General features: G+C 43.8%; 1 protein-coding gene across 1 annotated transcript; it reads left to right on the forward strand.

The window, feature by feature from the left end:
* Positions 1–406: 406 nt before the first annotated feature.
* Positions 407–23,354, forward strand: ACADL (acyl-CoA dehydrogenase long chain). Its single transcript, XM_069983225.1, has 11 exons — positions 407–531; positions 2,899–3,069; positions 5,304–5,441; positions 5,526–5,690; positions 5,773–5,839; positions 10,930–11,094; positions 16,925–17,026; positions 18,313–18,426; positions 21,327–21,454; positions 22,323–22,409; positions 22,865–23,354. Exons 1-11 carry the CDS (start codon positions 446–448, stop codon positions 22,956–22,958), a joined length of 1,317 nt encoding a protein of 438 aa, XP_069839326.1. The 5' UTR covers positions 407–445; the 3' UTR covers positions 22,959–23,354.
* Positions 23,355–24,888: the final 1,534 nt, after the last annotated feature.

The following is a 24,888-nucleotide window of genomic DNA, read 5'->3' on the forward strand; positions in this document are numbered from 1 at the left end:
GGCGTGTCTTTGGGTGGGGTTAGGGGCGTGTCCATGTCCCTCTTTCCTCTCAGCCAAAGTTGGGAGGTATGCAAATAGTGTAATATTTGATTGAATAGCTATGCGATTGAGTAGTTCTTGCTTATCTCTAGTCTTTATCATTACATGTAGTATATGTGCTTATGGTTTTATGTAATTCATATATGTTACCACAAGCTTTCTCACCCTTATTCCCTTCACTCCAGTCTGCTGCAAGTATCTACCAAAAATCTCAGTATAGCCCTTGCCTATGGAGACCATCAAAATAAAACCTGCTCAGACTGGATGGCTAGAAACAGAAAGCAGCCACTAGAGGTCAGTCTTGTATTTCAATGAAAACTGCATTTATTGATGCCACCTACACTGCATTTTCTTCTTCCTGCTTCAGTGCTTGTCGTCTCTGCTGTAGTCACTACACGTCCTAACAATGGCTGCCGGGCTGAGGATCCTTGGTAGACTCAGCAACATCTGTAATGTCTCCTCAGCAAGAGCCCCTGTGTGTGCCAGTATCAGGTAATCCTGTCCTCTTAGTACATTGCTATGGTGTGGTTGTATGTTGTGTATACCCTTTATGTTTCTCTTTGTTGCCAGAGGTATATTATTATTTGTTTATCTTTAAAGCAGCCTTGGTTCTTATATGATGTAGGACATCTGACCTGAATATTAAGGTCAAGGTTTCCCGAAATAAACAATGTATGTAATAATTGTTTTATGTTTTGTAAATATATTGTTAATAGTAATAGGGAATAGTAGGTAATTGTCAATAGTGATGTTTTTTTTTTTTGTTGCCACCACAAACAATACAATATACTAATTATTTCAAATAGATAATGTTCTAATGTTTAAGAAGCAGATGAGATCACAGCGTCTTTATTGCTATATGCTCTATGCTGTATGGAGGCTGAATTTTCTGATGAATGCAAACAATGTATTACTTATATATATTATATATTACTTATATAATTCCGCAGACTAACATGTTTTATTGTGACACATATAAAAAAGGGCAACACCAAGAGATCACTATAAAGTCTGTGGTTGCTGCATGAAGTCCGCTGTGAACTTTGTCCCATTTCTGTGTTGTTGGCAATGAGATTGTAAAATAATAGCAGATGCATCATCACCTCACATTAACCCTTTGCCTACATGATGCTAAAGGTTCATGGTGGCAGATAACACAGCTATTCCTGCAGATGTCATGAAGCATACATTGATTTGTAACCTCAAAAAAATAGCAAGAAACAGAATGGTACCGTATAAACAAGTGCACCCCACACAAAATAAGATAAACACAAGTAAATAAGGAACAATATACACATTCAATAGGGGAGATTTATCAAACATGGCGTAAAGTGAAATTGGCTCAGATGCCCCTAGTAACCAATCAGATTTCACCTTTCATTTTCCAAAGAGTCTGTGAGGAATGAAAGGTGGAATCTGATTGGTTGCTAGGGGCAACTGAGACAGTTTTACTTTACGGCATGTTTGATAAATCTCCCCCATAAATTTTATTGTATCACATACACACACAACAACACATGACGATTAAAAACACTAAAAACCCCAATACAAAAAATTCCAAAGGTAAACCTGAAAATAATCAGGACAGTAACTTGCAGGGCGCTAGTTAGGGAAGTAAATAGCTTCCACTATCTGTATATGGTCTATACACAATAGATCAAATAACAAACTATATCAAATAAAGTAAGAAAAAAAATCCATAAATACACAATAAAGTGCTATGCTACATGACCAATGTAGATCCTGTGCAATAAAGGGGACCAAAGTAATAACCACCAAATAAATATTTAAGTGAAAAAGCAATATAAGCTAAAGGATAGGTATGTGGTCATGACCATGGTACCGAAGCCTCTCCAGGGTGGACTGTACCATGGTCATAATCACATACCTATCCTTTTGCTCATATTGCTTTTTCACTTAAATATTTAAGTGAGGGAAAAAAAGCAAACAGAAAGCACTGTGTGACAATGGAAAGAAAACACCACAGCATCTGATAAGTACTGGAAGACTTGAGATTTTTAAACAGAAGTAAATTACAAATCTAGATAACTTACTGACACTAGTTGATTTGAAAGATAAAACATTTAGCTGGGGTTCCCCTTTAACCAGATTCAATTGCATACATAAATAGCCTTATTATTGCAAAGGTGACCAGCTGCCACTACAGAGTTGGCACCCTGTCCTGGTAACGTCTGTCCTCGCTCATTCTTCATTGGTGACCTTGTGGATTATGCCAGTGGTCAAACAGGACAGTGTCATACCGAGAAAACCTGTCATGGACTCCATGTACCTCCTAATATATAACACAAGGCAGTCAGATAAGATGTTGTGGTTGCTTTAGCTGTAGTGCTATAGAAAACCACAGATGACAGTATGACTCCAAGAGTTGTACTAATGAGAAACCCAGCCATATACCTTCAATAACTTCCCATCTGCTGTCCGGCCTCCCCATACACAGGAAAGTTCGGCATAACAGAGTGTTCCTGTGTTCCCTTTAGGGAGGGGAGGACAAAAGGAGCTCAGACTGCGGCTTATTTCTGACAGAACAAAGGGACTGGGCAGTGATTTTCCATCACAACATTGGTGGTCGTTAAGGAGAGCCCCCATACACCTTAGACCGAGAGCTGAACCTGACCCTGCCCTCATGAAAGTTTAAGGACCTTAAGTTTAAAGAAGTACAGCATTGGTGATAGGAATTGTATCATTCATCGAGAATTTGCCTTTTCTTTTGATAAAATTACAGATGAAGATGACTTTACCTACTTTTCTGCATCTTGATGATGTATTATGGAAACCATTTTGATATGTTAGATATGTTATTACGTTATGATGAGCTCCATTTTAATCCTTATTTTATAGATGCCAGCATGCACAGCCTAGCTCCCACGAGGAGAGACCACGACTGGAAACAAGCCAAGCCAAGACCTTAATGGATATTGGCACCAGAAGCATATTCACCGCTGACCACGACATTTTCAGAGAGAGCGCCAGGAGATTCTTCCAGCAAGAAGTAGCACCTTACCATTCAGAGTGAGTAGGGTGTACCATCACCATTCTCAGTGGAAGAAAAACGGAAATTTTGCCCACCCCCAGTGCCTATACCACCCCATCAGAAGAGTGCCCCCTCAATATAATAGTGCCACATGCCGCACCCCTAAATATAATGCTGCCCCACATCATTTTCCCTGATTATAATAGTGCCACAATCTGTGCCTCCTAAATATAATTCTGCCCTACATACTGTACCCCTGAATATAATAGTGCCACATGCTGCCCCCCTAAATATAATGCTGCCCCACATCATGTCCCCTGAATATAATAGTGCCACATGCAGCACCCCAAATGTAATACTGCCCCGCATTATGTCCTCTGAATATAATAGTGCCACATGCTGCATCCCCAAATATAATGCTGCCCCACATCATGTCCCCTGAATATAATAGTGCCACATGCTGCATCCCCAAATATAAGGCTGCCCCACATCATGTCCCCTGATTATAATAGTGCCACATGCTGCACCCCCAAATATAATGCTGCCCCACATCATGTCCCCTGATTATAATAGTGCCACAATCCGTGCCTCCTGTATATAATGCTGCCATACATACTGTTCCCCCCTGATTATAATAGTGCCACATGCTGCACCCCTAAATATAATGCTGCCCCACATCATGTCCCCTGAATATAATAGTGCCACATGCAGCACCCCCAAATATAATGCAGCCTCACATCATGTCCTCTGAATATAATAGTGCCACATGCTGCACCCCCAAATATAATGCTGCCCCACATCATGTCCCCTGAATGTAATAGTGTTACAACCTGTGCCTCCTGAATATAATGCTGCCCCACATCATGTCCCCTGAATGTAATAGTGTTACAACCTGTGCCTCCTGAATATAATGCTGCACACAATATAATGCTGCACACATTATTTCCTCTTAAAATGCCAATGCTACATTGGAGCCACCAAAAACTGGTCAAGTGCCCTCCTAACATGTGATTCGCAGTGCTCCGCAAGCAGCTATAGCTCCAGACCCAGTAATAATGACAGTCTCAAAAGGGTTAAAATCTACTAAGTGAATGGCTTCTGGGAGCCCTGTCCAGAGCAGCAGAGGAGGGAATCTGTTGTTTCTGTTTCACTCTGCACTTTGACCTCCCTGACCCATCATTCTATGAACCCTCACCAGAGGTCTTAGGAGCAGCCCCAGCCATGAGGAGAAGAAAGACTACAGCAGAGACAGAGTGGTTGGTGAAGGGGGGAGGGGGACACCAGCACTCTGCTCTGCATCCTGATTCTACACACAGCTCCCCCCGTTCCCAGCCACCATTCAGGTTCAGGATGTGTATGTGACAAGGTTACTGCACACAAAGGTCCTGGACTTAATTAATCTGACTGCAGGGACGGGTCTGACAGGGTCAAAGGAGGACAGACACACAGACAGTTGCCGCCACCTTAAGGATCTGAGTTTCTGACGCCTGAGGCAAAGTTCTCACCTCGCCTCACCTTTTCACATAATGAAAACTATTTGCATTGCAACCACTAGAGGGAGACAAAGCCAAACTTGTTACATAGAAATGGGAATTTGAAGTTCTATATATAGTGGTACCTCTGTCTCAACCACAATCCGTTCTGGCAGACTGGTTGAGAAGCGAGCAGTTTTTTTTTTCTATAAGTAATAATGTAAATGTGTTTTATTGGGTCCAGCGTCCACCAATAGCTCACTGCTGTATGTTTTATAGAACAATATACAAATCAATCACTACAGTACAGTACTATACATGTAAAACAGCACAGTGCACACAGGGACACTCACACCTTTATAGTGCAGGCGCATGGTGTCAGCCGGTACAGACCATACAGTATAGGGGAGGACTGGAGGGGAAGGTTCAGGCAGGTGGCATACAAGAAGCAATACAAAGCAGCGCAGTGATACCGACAGCACTTGCTCTGTGCCAGTGTCACTGTGTGCGATCTGTAGCGTGTTGCAGGGCAGCTTTACACTTCAAGACTGGTTGAGTGGTTGAGAACTGACCACGTGATCTGAAGCAAAGTTTCCTTGAAAAAAATATTTTAAAACCAAATTGTTCAAGTTAAGAGCAATTTAAGGTACCAGTATAAAACTTGGGACCAGATCAACCTGGAATGGCCTTCTTCTATGGCAGACACATGGGACACCTCTATGGTATATATGACCCCTGAATTAAAGGACCCCCATCATGTTCATGTTATACATAACCCCATGACTTTATGTACTTTTCAGATGGGAGAAAGCTGGACAGGTGAGCCGGGAATTGTGGGAGAAGGCTGGGCAGCAGGGGCTTCTAGGTGCTACCATCCCAGAAGAACATGGCGGCGTTGGCGCTGACATCTTGTCTTCTGCTATTGTGTGGGAGGAACAGTAAGTTCTTTAGCATCTTTTACTAGAGCCATTGATCATTCATTTATACAAGACTTCTGTAACTTTCCTATCTCTGGTCCACAGAATGTATGTGAATTGTACTGGTCCAGGCTTCAGTCTGCACTCTGACATCGTCATGCCTTATATCTCGAGATATGGTAGTAAGAGCCAGATACAGAAATATATCCCTGACATGGCAGCTGGCAAATGCATTGGAGCTATTGCAATGACTGAGCCAGGAGCGGGAAGGTATGTGGGATGGAATTAGAGTTGTACATCTTGTGCCCAATGGATTAACATGCTGATTCCATGATTTATTCTTTTCTTTTAGTGATTTACAGGGAGTGCGTACAAATGCCAAGAAAGACGGAAGTGACTGGATTCTAAATGGCAGTAAGGTAACCTAAATGTCAGGGGAGCAGAATGTTTCCAGGGAATGCAGCTACCAGTGGGATCTATACAGGCACATTCCGCAGAATTAAAGGGGTTGTCCAGCAAAAATCTTTCTCTTTCAAATCAACTGATGTCAGAAAGTTATACAGATTTGTAATTTACTTCTATTAAAAAATCTCAAGTCTTTCCATACTTATCAGCTGCTGTATGTCCTGCAGGAAATGTTTTATTTTTTAGTCTTACACAGGGCTCTCTGCTGACATCTCTGGCCGAGACAGGAACTGTCCAGAGAAGGAGAGGTTTTCTATGGGGATTCATAGAAAACCGAGACAGAGTTCCTGCATGACATGTAGTAGCTAATAATTAGAGAAACTTGAGATTTTTTTAATAGAAGTAAATTATAAATCTATATAACTTTCTGATATCAGTTGATTTGAAAGAAAAAGATTTTCGCTGGACAATCCCTTTAACTCAGTGTGAACTCACCCAAACAGTATAATATAAAAAATAGACTAATGGGGAACAAGACGAAGACAGGACAGACACACACACAAGGGTAACGGGGGAAAACAGGAGAACAATGAATGATCAAGCAGATGACATGGCATTGTGAGACGCGTCATTGTAGGCATCCCATGGGGCCCATATATTGTGGAACTTATCCTGTAAGGCTGTCATAGACTCCATCCTCCTAACTTCTTGGATCCTATTCAGCAGCTCTATTGCTGAGGGGATCAGATTTTATTTCCAATACATAGCTAATAAGCATTTTGCAGCGGCTAACATGTAGAGAAGCAGCCTGGCTGAAAGTTTGGGCATTGTTTTAGGCGGCACATTCAGGATGTAGACCATGGGGTCTATAGGCAGAAGCCGATCCAACACAGGGGCTAAAAAAATTTTTTAACACATATTTTATGGAAAGATTATTAGTGTCATTAAATATTCATTAAATAGTAGTGCACGCTTTACTAATGTACTTTAAACTGGCCCTGTAAGCAGCTGTTGCTGACGTAAATGCAGTATACAATACTTCTTACCATCAATCATGAGATGTAACTCTTATTTTAATCCATTACTCCAGAAGTTGTGGATTATTTCAAAACAACGGCCATTGTTTTAAAATAACGGCAGTTATTTGCCATTAAATGACGGCCATCCACTAAATTTTCACAGTGTGTGAACAGAGCCCTTCTGTGTTTTCAATCCGCTCCTGGCTTTGGTTGCAAAATACTGAGCAAAAATACTGTGTGTGAACATAGCCTTAATGTGAAAATCTCCTTCAAGGAATATAGAAAATATATACAAATTCTTTATTAAGCCAATAATTTTAATACATGATACAATCATGGGATAAAACACACAGAAGTGAGCGAAATATACGTCGGGCTGTCTGTGCTGGAGAGGGGTAAGATATCAGAGTGGTAGTTGGCGTTCACCGTTTTTTCTTTTTGTCTAGTGTTTGGCTCTTTGTTCCTCCCTTTACTTTGTTTCTGGGTTTTGCAGGGCATTGGAGTGGATAGCTATCACTTCCACCACATACAGTATATACTTGTTACAATTGCCCACTAAATTGGCTTAGTTTATATAGAAGGTTATTAGCTGTAATTTATGAATTACGTGCCATACACCGGGTGACCACTTGAGGGCACTAGTAACATTGTAATAATAATAATAATTTTTAATAATTTTTTATTTATATAGCGCCAACAGATTCCGCAGCACTTTACAATTCTGGGGTTACATACATAGACAGAAATCAGACATTACAGAGATATACATATAGTTATCCATACAAGAGGAGTGAGGTCCCTGCTCGCATGCATGAGCTTACACACTATCAGGAGGGGGTGCGAGACAGTATGGCAAAGTGCATCATTGTTCTTATGGTCCGGCCATCTTTATAAATAAGGCAGTGCAAGTAAGGGTGGGTGAACCTGTCACCAGCCAATGCCTGCATGCAAAGGTCTAAGTGCTTAAATGCCTGGTGTGTGTGTGGGGGGGGGGGGGAGGGGGGGGTTAGGGTAGCAGTCAAAATTAGGGAACCTGGTAAGCCTGCTTGAACAGATGTGTTTTGAGGGCACGTTTGAAGCTTTGTGTATTGGAGGTAAGCCTGACAGTCTTGGGTAATACATTCCATAGAACTGGTGCAGCTCAGGTGAATTCCTGGAGACGGAAGTGAGAGGTGCGGATTAAGATGGATGTTAGCCTTAGGTCGTTAGAGGAGCGTAAGGCACGGGTAGAGCGGTAGACAGAGATGAGGGAGGAGATATAGGGAGGTGCAGCAGTGTGGAGGGCTTTATGGGTGAGCAGGAGGACTTTGTATTGTATCCTGTGTTTAATAGGAAGCCAGTGTAGTGACTGGCACAGGGGGGAGGCATCTGTATAGCGGCTGAACATGGAGATGAGCCTGGCCGCTGCATTGAGAATGGACTGGAGAGAGGAGAGTTTAGAGGAAGGAAGGCCGATTAGTAAGGAATTGCAGTAGTCTAGACGGGAATGAATCAGAGCGACAATGAGAGTTGTAGCGGATTCGACAGTAAGGAAGGGACAGATTTTAGAGATGTTTTTTAGATGCAGATTACAGGAACGTGAAAGAGATTTAATATGAGGAGTGAAGGACAGATCCGAGTCAAATATAACCCCAAGGCAGCGGGCTTGTTGTGTAGGGGTTATGGTGGCACCACAGACAGAGATGGAGATGTCAGGTAGGGGGTGGTTAGCAGAGGGAGGGAAGACAAGAAGCTCAGTCTTAGCAAGGTTGAGTTTTAGGAATAGGGAGGACATAGCGTTAGAGACGGCAGACAGACTGTTACCGGTGTTCTGTAGAAGAGCGGGGGTGATATCACGGGAGGAGGTATATAGATGGGTATCATCAGCATAGAGATGGTACTGAAAACCAAACTTGCTGATGATTTGTCCGATGGGTAAAGTGTAAAGTGAGAAAAGGAGAGGGCCCAGGACTGATCCCGGAGGAACCCTGACTGTAAGGGGAAGAGAAGATGAGGAGGAACCAGCAAATGATATGCTAAAGAAGTGGTCAGAGAGATAGGAGGAAAACCAGGAAAGAGCAGAGTCCTTGAGGCCAATAGAGCGGAGCGTGGAAAGGAAGAGCTGGTGGTCTACAGTGTCAAAAGCTGCAGATAGATCCAGGAGAATGAGCAGAGAATGGTCACCTTTAGATTTGGCGGAGAGGAGATCATTAGAGACTTTAGTAAGGGCAGTTTCTGTAGAGTGGTGAGGACGGAAACCGGACTGAAGGGGGTCAAGTAGAGAGTTGTCAGAGAGGTAACGGGTTAGGCGGGAATAGGCCAAACGTTCCAAGAGTTTAGAGATAAAAGGAAGATTAGAGACAGGTCGATAGTTGGCAGCACAGGATGGGTCTAGGGAGGGTTTTTTTCAGTAATGGAGTGATGGTGGAGTGTTTGAAAGTCGAGGGGAAGATGCCAGAGGAGAGGGAGAGGTTGAAGATTTTAGTAAGGTAAGTAGTGACAACAGGAGAGAGAGACTGGACAAGGTGTGAGGGAATAGGGTCACTAGGGCAGGTGGTGGGGCGAGAGGAGGAGAGGAGACTGGAGACTTCCTCCTCTGTCACTGGCTCAAAGGCTGAGAGGGAAGAGGAGGAACAGTAAGAGGGAAAAGGAATAATATTACCTGTGGAATGGGAGATGATCTCCTGGCGGATTGTGTCTATTTTGTCCTTGAAGTAGTTGGCTAAGTCTTCAGCACAGAGGTTAGTTATGGGTGTCTGAGGTTTGGGTTTGAGGAGAGAGTTCAGGGTATCAAAGAGACGTTTTGGGTTATGGGAAAGAGAAGAGATCAGAGTGGTAAAGTAGGATTGCTTAGCAGAGTGAAGAGCTGAGTAGTAGCTTCTAAGCATAAACTTGAAGTGTAGAAGGTTGGCTGTTGTCTTGGATTTCCTCCACAGATGTTCAGCACAGCTAGAACACCGTCTAAGAAAACGAGTTCTGGATGTGTGCCAGGGTTGTGGCCGTCTGTTTTGGGCTGTTTGGGGTGTAGGCGGTGCAAGTTTGTCCAGGGTGGTTTTGAGGGTGTCGTGGTATTGTTTGGCGGCCAAATTAGGACAGGAGAGGGAAGAGGTGGGGGGCAATGATGACTGTACGGTATCTAGCAGTTGTTGGGTGTCTATAGCACGTAAGTTCCTATATGTGAGTAAGGTCAAGAGGAGGACGAGAATTTGTTATGATAAAGGAGAGGAAGTTGTGGTCTGAGAGGTCAGTGGCCAAGGGAGGAAGTTAGAGAGAGAAACTGAGCGGCTGATGGGGAGATTGGGTTGTTAATTGGGATGTTAAAATCGCCCATGATTAGAACAGGAATATCAGAAGATAGAAAGTAATGAAGCCAGGTAGAGAAGTGATCAAGAAACTTAGTAGGTGAACCAGGAGGGCGGTAGAAGACTGCGACTCTCAGGGAAAATGGACGGAAAAGTCGTACAGTGAACTTCAAAAGAGGAGAATGAGAGGGAGGGCTCAGGGGGAATGACCTGGTAAGTGCAGTCTGGGGAGAGAAGTACACCCACTCCTCCGCCATGTCTGTTATCAGGTCTAGGGGTATGGGAAAGGTGTAAGCCACCATGGGTCAGAGCGGCGGGTGAGGCCGTGTAGGCACCCATATATATATATTTACCTACTACTCATTTATTTTCCATCTAATTTTTTTTAATATTATGAATTGTTATATACCTCACTGATATCTCTCCCTCTCTCTAGCTTTATCCCATGATTCTATCATGTATTAAATTTATTGGCTTGATAGGGAATTTGTATATATTTTCTCTATTTGCACATGGTTTTTGCAATATTTTTGTCTTTTTGAGTGCAAACTAATAATTTTGTGGCAGACTTTTTGGGTTCCTTCAAGGAATATCCAAATATTTGGCACTTGGGCCTCTTCTATGTGGCACAAATCACTGTAAAAGAATTTCAGTCTTTAGCCAAATCAATTTCCAGTGTGTCCTCCCACACAACACATGTTACAGTAGCGGAGCCTGCAAACAGTACTCTAGCTGACAAAGCCCTGTCCCCTGTGCAACCTGTTTTAGAATTGTATAGTTATTGTATAACATTCTAATTTGCAGGTATTTATTACAAATGGATGGCTGAGTGATGTGGTTATTGTGGTGGCAGTGACTAACCGGGAGGCTCGCACTCCAGCTCATGGTATTAGCCTCTTCCTTGTGGACAATGGCACTAAAGGTTTTGTCAAGGGAAGGAAGCTAGAGAAAATCGGTCTGAAGGCACAGGTAAATGGCGTGACACAAAGGTGCTGTCATATAAGCATTTGGACTAGAGGGTATTTCTTATCCTTAAAGAGAATCTGTCAACTGCAATTCACATTCCACACTAGGAAAAGAAGACACAGGGTACCTTGCATATATCTGTCTGTACTTCCAGAATGTAGAAAAATGCTTTATATATATATATATATATATATATATATATATTTAGGTTTTCTTGAGCTGTTGAAGTGTAGCAAGCTATAACACCTCCTCTCTCCCCCATACCTGGCCCTGCTGGGGACTCCGGCTTGTTGCAGATCAGGAACGTGGAAAATCCTTTTTTCTAAATCCTGGAAGCACAGACAATCAAACAATGTCAGCAGTTTGGGCAGCAGTTATAATAAAACATGTAAAGATATGATCAGTCCCTGACCTTCCTGTCTTCTGATTATTCATTTGGATATCATCTAGTTGCACTCTTTGGAAAGCTCAATATACCCTCTTAGAAAGCTGCGGATTCAACTTCATGTTTTGTTTGATTGGCAGTCACAGTGGGTAGACCCCCCACCAGTTACTAGATACAACTGAGAGATACATTCAGCTGAGCACTTCTCATTGCAAGAGAAGGGCTTCATAAACCTAATATAGTGTCCATCTCCCGGAACAAGACAATAGAATACACCGGCCAAGAAAAACTCTTGTCTGTCATGTCTGTGACATGCGCAAAAGTTTTTTGTTTAAATGACAGTAATACTTTAAAGACATATATAATAAACATCAAGTAGTACAGTCTAAACAGTCCCCCCAGAGCATAATGCAGTATATGTAGACGAATATTTTTGTTCCCACAACCACTTCTATGCAGAATTGTGAATATTCCCTGGTTCCCCACTTATGCCAAGCCTATTGTACTTAACCCCAAATATGTTTTCTTTATTATATATAATAATCAAACTAGCAAAAACCCTATATACCTTCTATAACCATACAGCATATAACACATATATACACAATACTTCTCCATACCACTACCTAACACCCTGACATAACAGTAACACATAAACCTACACCATACCACTATATACATACTACGGCTATGTGCAGACTTAGTAAGAGACCGGCTGTTCTGTGACCCGGCCAGTCTCAGAAAAGATCATCCCGGCCGGTACTGCAGTACTGACCGGATGATCTTAGGGCCACAGGGTTCTGATGCGGGCACATACGCAGGGCCGATTCTAGCTCTTCTGCTGCCTGAGGCGAGAACTGAAATAGTGCCCCCCCCAACTGAGATCAACATCATATAAACACCAAATAATCCCACCACATAATGACTGCATATCACCACTCCATAGTGACTAAATACTATCACCAATATTACCACTACAAGGGAAAAATTCCGCCACATCCTGAATTCACTACCCCTGCTTAATGACTGATCAATACCACCAGTACTGCTACTGAATAAAAAACACTGTATAGAGTCCAGCATTCCCCCCACACAGTGACAGTATAGTGATCAGGGTACAGTTACATCCAGTGACTCACAGGTGACGTCTTCTCTCATCAGAGTTGTTCACTTTCTCTTTTCTTCTCCATTCGGATCAGACTCCATCATGAAGACTTCTGTTAGCCATGACTTGTCCTCGCAGAATCTATTGGACAGACATTTTAGGTTCCACAATTTAGAAGATCCCTTCTGCATCTCCACACTATTATAATCCCCATTCTCCTCATGTAGTCATAATCCCCCCAGGCAGTTATAATCCCCCCATCTCTTCCTGTAGTCATAATCCCCCGTGTCCCCCATCTCCTCATAATCCTCCAATCTCATCATAATCCCCCCCCCCCACACCTGTGTCTCACCATCTCCTCATATTCCTCTTGTGCCCCCCTTAATCACCCCCTGTATCATCCATCTCCTGTGTCCCCCCCATCTCCCCACAATCACCCCCTGTATCGTCCATCTCCTGTGTCTCCCCACAATTACCCCCTGTATCATCCATCTCCTGTGTCCCCCATCTCCCCACAATCACCCCCTGTATCATCCATCTCCTGTGTCCCCCCCATCTCCCCACAATCACCCCCTGTATCATCCATCTCCTGTGTCCCCCCATGTCCCCACAATCACCCCCTGTATAATCCATCTCCTGTGTCTCCCCATCTCCCCACAATCACCCCCTGTATCATCCATCTCCTGTGTCTCCCCACAATTACCCCCTGTATCATCCATCTTCTGTGTCCCCCCATGTCCCCACAATCACCCCCTGTGTCATCCATCTCCTGTGTCCCCCCAATCACCCCCTGTATCATCCATCTCCTGTGTCTCCCCACAATTACCCCCTGTATCATCCATCTCCTGTGTCCCCCCATCTCCCCACAAAAACCCCCTGTATCATCCATCTCCTCATATTCCCCCTGTGCCCCTCATAATCCTCCCATCTCCTCATATTCCTCCTGTGTCTCCCCATAATCACCCCCTGTATCATCCATCTCCTCATATTCCTCCTGTGTCCCCCCACAATCACCCCTGTATCATCCTTCTCTTGTGTCTCCCCATAATCACCCCCTGTATCATCCTTCTCCTGTGTCTCCCCATCTCCCCACAATCACCCCCTGTATCATCCATCTCCTGTGTTCCCCCATCTTCTGTGTCCCCCCATCTCCCCACAATCACCCCCTGTATCATCCATCTCCTGTGTCCCCCCATCTCCTGTGTCCCCCCATAATCACCCCCTGTATCATCCATCTCCTGTGTCCCCCCATCTCCCCACAATCACCCCCTGTATCACCCATCTCCTGTGTCCCCCCATCTCCTGTGTCTCCCCACAATCACCCTCTGTATCATCCATCTCCTGTGTCCCCCCATCTCCCCACAATCACCCTATGTATCATCCATCTCCTGTGTCCCCCCATCTCCCCACAATCACCCCCTGAATCATCCATCTCCTGTGTCCCCCCATCTCCCCACAATTACCCCCTGTATCATCCATCTCCTGTGTCCCCCCATCTCCCTACAATCACCCCCTGTATCATCCATCTCCTGTGTCCCCCATCTCCTCACAATCACCCCCTGAATCATCCATCTCCTGTGTCCCCCCATCTCCCCACAATTACCCCCTGTATCATCCATCTCCTGTGTCCCCCATCTCCCCACAATTACCCCCTGTATCATCCATCTCCTGTGTCTCCCCACAATTACCCCCTGTATCATCCATCTCCTGTGTCCCCCCATCTCCCCACAATCACCCCCTGTATCATCCATCTCCTGTGTCCCCCCATCTCCCCACAATCACCCCCTGTATCATCCATCTCCTGTGTCCCCCCCATCTCCCCACAATCACCCCCTGTATCATCCATCTCCTGTGTCTCCCCACAATCACCCCCTGTATCTTCCATCTCCTGTGTCCCCCCATCTCCCCACAATTACCCCCTGTATCATCCATCTCATGTGTCCCCTCATCTCCCCACAATCTCCCCCTGTATCATCCATCTCCTGTGTCCCCCATCTCCCCACAATCACCCCCTGTATCATCCATCTCCTGTGTCTCCCCACAATTACCCCCTGTATCATCCATCTCCTGTGTCCCCCCATCTCCCCACAATCTCCCCCTGTATCATCCATCTCCTGTGTCCCCCCCCCATCTCCCCACAATCACCCCCTGTATCATCCATCTCCTGTGTCCCCCCCATCTCCCCACAATCACCCCCTGTATCATCCATCTCCTGTGTCTCCCCACAATTACCCCCTGTATCATCCATCTCCTGTGTCCCCCCATCTCCTGTGTCTCCCCACAATCACCCTCTGTATCATCCATCTCCTGTGTCCCCCCATCTCCCCACAATTACCCCCTGTATCATCCATCTCCTGTGTCCCCCCATCTCCCCACAATCACCCCCTGTATCATCCATCTCCTGTGTCCCCCCATCTCCCCACAATCTCCCCCTGTATCATCCATCTCCTGTGTCCCCCCATCTCCCCACAATTACCCCCTGTATCATCCATCTCATGTGTCCCCTCATCTCCCCACAATCTCCCCCTGTATCATCCATCTCCTGTGTCCCCCATCTCCCCACAATCACCCCTTGTATCATCCATCTCCTGTGTCCCCCCATCTCCCCACAATCTCCCCCTGTATCATCCATCTCCTGTGTCCCCCCCCCCATCTCCCCACAATCACCCCCTGTATCATCCATCTCCTGTGTCCCCCCCCATCTCCCCACAATCACCCCCTGTATCATCCATCTCCTGTGTCTCCCCACAATTACCCCCTGTATCACCCATCTCCTGTGTCCCCCCATCTCCTGTGTCTCCCCACAATCACCCTCTGTATCATCCATCTCCTGTGTCCCCCCATCTCCCCACAATTACCCCCTGTATCATCCATCTCCTGTGTCCCCCATCTCCCCACAATTACCCCCTGTATCATCCATCTCCTGTGTCCCCCCCATCTCCCCACAATCACCCCCTGTATCATCCATCTCCTGTGTCCCCCCCCATCTCAGCAAAGTAAAACAAAAAACAGGCCAGCAGCTACTCACCTCACCACTGGTTCCCCCGCTGTCCCTGTGGCCTCCTGGTCGCTTCCTGGTCGCTTCCTGGTCAGGCTGATCACAGATCTCATAGAGTAGCCTGACCAGGAAGACATCACTGGCTGCTCCAGATCACTTCTAGATCCCAGCACTAACACAGCCTGCCATCTAGAAGTGAATGGCACAGAGCAGAGAACTCATAGTTCCCTGCTCTGAGCCTCCTGTCAGCTGTGTGTGCCTCCTAATGGGGACACAGCTGACAGCAGAGGGTCTGTACAGTGCAGGAGCAGGGAGTCCGGCATCACACTGGAGTCCCTGCTTCTGCACGTATATTCCGTGGGTGGTACGCTATTAGCGTAGCACGCCCCGGAATACGCATACAGGCGCAGAGACATCAGTCTATGGCTGATCTCTCTGCTCCTGTAGTCAGTGAGCGATCAGGCATATAATATATAGAGCTCCATAGTGTGCACTGACAGGGTTTTCTGAGGTCGCTATTCACTGACATGTCAGTTCTTTGCAGCGGCGCTAGGGATCCTGGCCGGAGCGTATACTATGTGTATACGCTCCGGCCAGGATTCCATAGGCAGCAGTGGCACGTATATTTTTGTATAAATCATGGGCGTTGTACAACGGCCGTAGTTTTACTAAAATATACGTTGTGTAAACATAGCCTTCTACTGTATACCACTAACACCCTATGTTCTTAGGTGACTGCATTCCTATTTCATTTATTCATTGCTTTAATAAACACAATTCAGAGTAAAAAAAAAGTAAAGAGCAGGAAAAGATGAAGGCACTAAGGTGCCCTAAAGAAGCTCCTTTACCCCATCCTCATCCTAACAAGGTCCCCATTTTCCTTAGCCTATAGAGAATGTTCCCCATTACATTAGGCACAGAGTATTTTTGCAGTGTGGAGACTCAGTTCCATGGTATCTAACCACTATGTCTAGGAAGATCTGTTATATCTAGATATCAATTATTGGTTATATATGGCTTATAGACAGGATGCAGATGTTACCTACACCCTATCATTTGCCACAAGCAGCATGTGCACAATTTTATCCTTCTTATCCTATCCCATGTATTATACATTTATACTATGTAAGCTGTAATAGTACATCTAAGTAGCTATAAAACATACATAAACCAAATGTGTTTTTCTCTCGATATCCTTAACATGTTCATCTCCAGCAATTTGTACGGTGTTTTGTACAACGCAGAGCTGACTCTTCTTCTGACTACGAACCTTCTTTTGATGTTAGATTGTTTAATGTAATTCTCTTTGTTGTCATACACATAAAGGTCTCCGCTTTAATTCTAGGACACCGCAGAATTGTTCTTTGAAGATGTCAGGCTCCCTGCCGATGCGTTATTGGGAGAGGAAAATAAAGGCTTCTATTACTTGATGCAAGAACTTCCCCAGGTGGGTCTGTGTAATACATGTTCTGCTGTCAGAAGCACCAATATATAGGATCATGTGTTACAATACAGAAGGAAAGATAAATTATATGTATATACAGTGGTGCCTTGGATTACGAGCATAATTTGTTCTGGGACCGTGTTTGTAATCCAAATCCACTCTTAAACCAAAGCAACTTTTCCAATAAGAAATCATAGAAATGCAGACAATTGGTTCCACGCCCCAAAATAATTATTTATTATTCTGAATAACATTTAAAACAGATGAAACAAACATTCAGAAAATGCAGAATATGTGATATTATAAGTTACTGTACAGTAATAGAGAGGATGGGAAACACAAGGGCTGACAGAGACTGCAGGGAGCATGAAGAAATGAGCAGGGCAGATGTGGGCACATACATGCAGCACTCTCAGTCCAAGGAGAGATTACAGCTATGAAGAGATTACCTCCACAGTCCTGTCCCCTGATGCAAGCCCCAGCCTGAAGTGGATCTGCTATGATTTGGAAGGTGAGGGAGAGACTTCCTGGGTCAGAGTACAGGGCTGTAGACCCTGCAGGGCTGTATTAACAGCTGCTGCTGCCCTAGGTACTAAACCTGAAGACGCCCCATCTTCACTCCCCATCACATTGACATCTGATCAGTCTTAGGCTGCGTTCCCACATTTACTGTATGTCACCACATGCAGCAGATACCAGACACTCATGTGGTAACCAATAGGTGTATGGTCAACAATCCTGGTAACAGCACATGACTATTGGGGAAGAAATAGGAACGTGGTTTACGCCACATGTATACCCCCAACACCAAATACACCAGATTTACTGGCAAGTCTGAAGGGAAGGTGGGAGAGTAAAAAAATAAAACCCAAAAAAATTGGTAAATACGGTCCTGAGACCCTGCTAGGCAGACCATGCCCCTCCTCCCCTCGCCCTTCCACCCAGTACAGGGAGCTCTTAAACCAAAGCAATGCTCTTAAACCAAGTCACAATTTTGAAAAACTGTTAGCTCTAAAACCAAAAGCTCTTAAACCAAGGTACCACTATATACTGTATATATATATATATATATTTTAGATATAATAGAAGTAAACACGGGCAGCACATAAATCAATGGCCCTATTCACACCGGTGCACAACATTGCAGCAAGATGCCCCGCTGCCTGACAAGGGCATAATAAAATATTGACATATTGAACGACGTAGCCGTTCATCTCTATTCTCTGAAAGTGTTTACTGGCTGAATGAGAAGCCATAATATTTTTTTAAATTGTTTTGTCCCATTATAGGAGAGGCTGCTGATAGCAGACATGGCACTTGCTGGCTGTGAATTTATGTTTGAAGAAACCAGGAATTATGTCAAGCAGAGGAAAGCCTTTGGAAAAACTGTTGCACACTTACAGGTAATATGAAATCACTGCCATTGCTTCAGATTTATAACCTTCATCATTGTGTACTTTAACTTTAGCTAAGGACAATTAAAGGGGTTGTTCTCCATTTTTTTTCTTTTAGATCAACTGCTACCATAAAGAGCCAGAGATTTGTAATTGACTTCTATTAAAAAATCTCAAGTCTTTCAGTACTTATCAGCTGCTGTATGTCCCTGCAGGAAGTGATGTATTCTGTCCAGTCTGACATAGTGCTCTCTCTGCTGCCATTTCTGTCTATGTCAGGAACTGTCCAGAGCAGTAGCAAATCTCCATAAAAAAACATCTGCTGTTTTCCACACTGGAAAGAATATAACTTTCTGCAGGACATACAGCGCTTTCTGGCACCAGTTGATTTGAAATAATTTTTTTGTGAACTACCCCTTTAAAGGGGATCTGGAAATGGTGCACAAAGAGGTTGGATTGTAATACCTAGGTACAAACGTCATGTTAAAGGGGTTGTCCAGCGGAAAAACATTTTCTTTCAAATCAACTGATATCAGAAAGTTATATAGATTTGTAATTTACTTTTATTAAAAATCTCAAGTCTTCCCATACTTATAAGCTGCTAAATGTCATGCAGGAAATGTTGTTTTATTTTCAGTCTGACACAGTGCTCTCTGCTGACATCTCTATGAATCACCATAGAAAACCTCTCTGGACAATTCCTGTCTCGGTCAGAGATGTCAGCAGAGAGCACTGTGTCAGACTGAAAATAAAACAACATTTCCTGCAGGACATACTGTACAGCAGCTAATAAGTATGGGAAGACTTGAGATTTTTAATAGAAGTAAATTACAAATCTATATAACTTTCAGACACCAGTTGATTTAAAAGAAAAAGATTTTCGCTGGACAATTCCTTTAAGGAATTCTGGTTATTAGAGGGTAGTTCTCCTTTATGCTGTTATTCTGAAGCAGTGTTCCCCAACCTGTGGTCCACCAGTTGTTGCCGAACTAGAGCTCCCAGCAGCCCCAGACAGCCCAATGCCATCCCGTCATGCTTAAGAGTTGCAGTTTTGCAACAGATTGGGGAACACTGCTTTGAAGGGTCAGACTAATGCCCCTATTCCACTGGTCGTCAGAGGAGCAAACGAGCGCTCTCAGCGGTGGGGAGCTGCGGGGGGGGGGGGGGGTTGGGGGCTGCGCGGGTGATCGCTAGATCGTCCGGGCAGCCCATAGGATACAGAAGCATCTGCTGCCGACACTCCTATTCAATGGAGCGACGGCAGCAGATCGCTGCTATATCAGTCGCTTGTTTTTCAACATGTTGAAAAACAAGCGACTGCAACGATCAGCCGACATGAACGATGTCGGCTGATCGTTGCACTCTATTCCACAGGACGATTATCGTTCGTAGCGGCCGATATCGGCCGAATACGGACGATAATCGTTCCGTGGAATAGGGCCTTTATTTATGCATTTCACCAACAATGTATTGGTCTAGTGGGAACTGTGTCCTTTCCCCTGATTTGGCACTGCAAGAAAATGAGGCATTTGGCTCTGGGATTCCGCCTTCATTGTTAGAAAAACAAACAGACAGACGCCATATTATCCAATTATTGTCAGAGGACCCTTGTAACAAAAGGAATAGGCCAAATTAGAAACCCCTTTAAGGTATACATGTACAGGTTTGTAGGAACACAGGTAGGTCTATTGTGGTATCACAGGGGTCAGAGCTCAGTTCTGTTTTACATTCTTACATTGTTAGGCTATGTTCACACAATTAATTTTTTTAAATTAATCAAGGCTACAGAGCAAATTGCAACATCGGCCGTGATTAATTAAAAAAAAAATAAAACATTGAATTGAAAGTCATTGGAATCACGGCCGGAGTGTATACACATAGGGGGAGATTTTAAAACATGGTGTAAAATGAAACTGACTCAGTTGCCCCTAGCAACCAATCAGATCCCACCTTTAATTCCTCATAGACTCTTTGGAAAATGAAAGGTGGAATCTAATTGGTTGCTAGGGGCAACTGAGCCAGTTCCACTTTACACCATGTTTAATAAATCTCCCCCATAGAATACACTCCGGCCGGGATTCCACGCTGCCACAGGAAAAATTGACATGTCAGTTTTTTGTGGTGACTATTCATTAAATAGCGGCCACACAGCACTAACAGCTCACACAATAGCTGCACTTTCCATTGTGTGCTATGGTGAATTGGGATGCGGGCACACACGGATGTGCCCGCATCCCAGTTCAACAGAAATGAAGTTAATCCAGCCTGCAGTAGCGTCCGGGATGAACTTCTCTGACACCGGCTGTTCTGTGACATGGCCGGGTCACAGAGCGGCCGGTGTCTTACTGTGTGTGAACCCGGCCTTAGGGCTCATTCACACGATCCGTGCCGCGATCCTTCTCCGGCCGGACATTCCCCCCACAGGCCCGGCAACATAGCTAAATCATAGCAAATACTGTTCGAATTAGACCACAAAACCAACATTAGAAACACTGCAGTATATGCAAGTTTCCAATATGCTCTTTATTGCAAAATTGTGTATTCTGTAAGTGGAGTCTAAACAGAAAGTAGGGCGGCTGCGTGTAATACAGACTCCCCTGCAGTTTGTTAATGACTACTGTAGATTGCTGTCCTCCTATGGTTTGTTTAGTGACTTTCTTCCACTCTATAACACATCTGGCCTGTTCTCTGTTCAGTCATACTTCTACATGGAGTACTTTTAGAAACCTTTGGGAAAGGCTTTCTGCGATCGTCAGATCTGATCCCTTTCTTGGCACTGGATAGAAGACTCAGTAATACAATCTAATAATAAAGGGTATTCCCGAGTTACTGAAAACTATAATGGTGATGCCTTTGTGCACAGTAGTAGGCTGTTTCTTTCATGATGTTGTACTTTTATATTTTTTAAGACTGTGCAGCACAAGTTGGCAGAAATGAAAACCCAGATCTGTGTGGGTCGAACCTTCTTGGACAACTGCCTTCAGCTTCATGCAGACAGACGTTTGGACTCTGCAACTGCTTCCATGGCAAAATATTGGTACGCATGAGAAAGACGCTTTCCACAGAATAAAAATAGGCCCACGTGTCTAGCTTGCACTAATACACACTTGTGTTTTATTACTTGTTAGTCTTGCAGTGTACTGTGCAATGTCAACTGGTACCAGGACTCCATAAGCCGTGTTTGAAATTTTATATTCTCTTTTTTTACTTGTTGAATCTGGTTTCCCTTTATTTCTAAAGGTCTGCCCAACTCTTCTAATGCCGACTGGGTTAAACTTGTTGACTGCGGTCCCGGTCTCCATGGAGCTGTCCTTTCAGCTCTTTCACCAGTTTGGCATTTGTTTTCACTTGATCTTTTCACAGTATTGTCTGCTTAAAGGAAAGTAGGCATTAAATTGCCCTTTTACAAGCACATAAAGTACAAGGCTTTTTACACTAGAGGTATGGCAGCTGACAAATTGGTCTGCATACTGTTTCATGGGAGACACTTGATTTTTATAGCCCTCTCTTTTGACTACTTGTCTACACTCATGGTATTCACTGCCTATATACTTTTCTGACGTACGAATCGCATTGTTTTTCATGTGATAACAATAGGCCGCCTTTGCAGCCTTTTCTTCTTTATTGGATAGTTTGTTTAATGAGTTGTTTTATCGGAAGCTCTGAACATATTGTGCAGTTTTAATGGAGCTTAGACAGTCATGGGGTAACGTCTCTAAAGTATACAATGCATATGTAAAGTGAGTACGTATTGCATGGCATTATCTTACAGCAGTGGTGCAATATGCAAGAAACCTGAATGCCAATTGTGGAAAGAACTATGCATGTTCTGCTCATCTACATTCAGATAAGGCCAAAAGGTTTAAAAAATTAAGTGTTTTATAAGGATTGGTGTTGTTTTGCAGGGCATCTGACCTCCAGAATACAGTGGCTACTCAAGGTGTGCAACTCCATGGAGGATGGGGCTACATGTGGGAATACCCCATTGCAAAGTAAGTAGCTTCTTAAAATGTACCTTGTGTATCAGATATAAATTATAATCAGTGAGGACATGGTTAAAGCAGGTAATCCTCTACCAGCTTCATAAAACATACAGGGGGCATTTATCACCCTGCACAGATGTATGTAAATAGTGCCTGACGTCCACGCCCCTGAAGTATAAGCTGCTTTGCTGCTTCTATTCTGGAGATCCAGGTGGGGCACAGAGGCATAACGTTAAGCTGTTGAACCCCAAAGTAAGATCCATAACAAGCCCCCCTCCCACCTACGATGTGTCCTGTATAACTATTGGTCATCTTCTACGCTGATGACAAATCTCCTCCAGACTGAAAGCCAGGAAATAGTTTGATTGTTAGGTGACCTCATGCATAGAGGCAAACAAAGTCTAAAAAGGTACAACAAGGGTGATAACATGGACATCATTTTGCTTCTCCTCTTTTCTTTCTAGGGCCTACGTAGATTCTCGTGTTCAGCCCATCTATGGTGGCACAAATGAGATTATGAAAGAACTAATTGCAAGAGATATTGTGAAAGACAAGTGACGTTCTTCTCTAAATGACACCAAGTGCCTGTAATTGATCATATTTATTACTTAAAGACTAATATTTCATATAACACTTGGAAAAAGGAAAAAGAAAACATATTGTGAAGCATTGACCGTCTGGTTTTTAGGCAACTTTGTGAAATAAAAAGTTTAATATAAGCTCTCTGAAGACGTACACATGTGACCACATCTTTTACTGATCAGATCTTCCTTTTAAGATGAATGTACCTGCTCAGATGATCACATTAAATATTACAGATATACTGTATACAGGTTCTTTCCTCAAATGAGGTCAGGAGGAGGCCAGGGAAGTATGACGAGAGAACAATATGGCCTCGACAACGCTGTTTTTCTTTCAATGGTTTCTGATCATTAAAATAATGAGCAAATGGTTTTCCTGCAGCATATAATTATTTTTTACACATTATAGGAGTAATTATCTAATTCTAATAATTCATTGTTACATTTATTACAAGTTATGTTTGTGATATGAAAAAAAAAATAGTATAACGCATAACACACATTTGGTGAATATCAACCCAGTGTGGTCAAATCATGGTTTATTGCAACGATTTTGTTAAAGATGCAGCACTTTGCTATCATTTTGTGGTAATGACAGTGCTAAAACACAGTCTGATGGTACCATGCGACTATATCCATACACTTGAATCGGGAGCTTTTACTGATGATAGAAGTGTGAATGCATGCATTGCGCCTTATGGCTTTCACATATCCAACTGCACTGTTCACATTTTGTATAATTGTCTCTAAAATACTTTGATGTTTGAAACTGAATGCAAGACATCTATAAAAGCTGGCAATAAGCGTACACAGGCTGCCCACACCCAGGAATCTTATGCCCTTCAGTCATAGATGTGTATGCACAAGTATTTTCTGTTGAATAATGTCATGTGTAAATCTCCTATTACAGCTGCTATATTTGTTAAGAGAGTCAGTCTGCAAAATTCATCACAAAGGGATATTACATGTACATTTATACATTATATTACAGACACTGGTGCAGACCTGACTGCGGCTCTGGTGACCTGACTGCGGCTGTGATGACCTGACTGCGGCTGTAATGACCTGACTGTGGCTCTGGTGACCTGACTGCGGCTCTGGTGACCTGACTGCGGCTCTGGTGACCTGACTGCAGCTCTGGTGACCTGACTGCGGCTGTGATGACCTGACTGCGGCTGTGATGACCTGACTGTGGCTGTGATGATCTGACTGCGGCTGTGGTGACCTGACTGCGGCTCTGATGACCTGACTGCGGCTCTGATGACCTGACTGCGGCTGTGATGACCTGACTGCGGCTGTGATGACCTGACTGCGGCTGTATTTACCTGACTGCGGCTGTGGTGACCTGACTGCGGCTCTGATGACCTGACTGCGGCTCTGATGACCTGTAGATGCATAAGAATAGGGCTAGTCTTTATGAGATACTTCTTTTAATGGGACACTTATGAGAGACATTGTGGATTCAAAAAATCTGTCATGTGGCCAAACGATTTGTAATGCCATGATAAGAGTTTTTTTTTTTTATAAGACCTAATATCCGCCAAAACGTGATTTTAGGCTGAATTGAATTGACTGCAACCTTACCAGGGAAACAATGGGCACTGAGCTAGTCACTGGCTGGGCAGTCGTTTCACTCAACGTCGACATGTCTGAGGAAACAGCAGCGGGGAACAGGTACGATCATAACTGCAGTGGCAAGGGATTAAATGGGGCCAGAAAGTATACTATAACCCTTTAAAATATTGAGGTAAAATAATGATATGGTTGATAAATCTGGCATAAAAGCCTATGGTTAAATATGAAAGTAACCAAGAAGAAAAATATGACAGATGTATACTGCATATTTATTCTGCCACAAATCTCTGTGTGAAATATATATGGTTTGTTCACTCATACTGAATAAACTG

Source organism: Dendropsophus ebraccatus, chromosome 9, assembly GCF_027789765.1.
Source record: "Dendropsophus ebraccatus isolate aDenEbr1 chromosome 9, aDenEbr1.pat, whole genome shotgun sequence".
Lineage (NCBI taxonomy): Eukaryota > Metazoa > Chordata > Amphibia > Anura > Hylidae > Dendropsophus > Dendropsophus ebraccatus.

Bases quoted from the DNA above. Each gene is read 5' to 3' on its own strand.
- ACADL (XM_069983225.1), top strand. From the start codon at position 446: ATGGCTGCCGGGCTGAGGATCCTTGGTAGACTCAGCAACATCTGTAAT. The intron at 3,070-5,303 runs GTGAGTAGGGTG...TGTACTTTTCAG, and splicing joins GTAGCACCTTACCATTCAGA to ATGGGAGAAAGCTGGACAGG. The intron at 22,410-22,864 runs GTAAGTAGCTTC...TTTTCTTTCTAG, and splicing joins TGGGAATACCCCATTGCAAA to GGCCTACGTAGATTCTCGTG.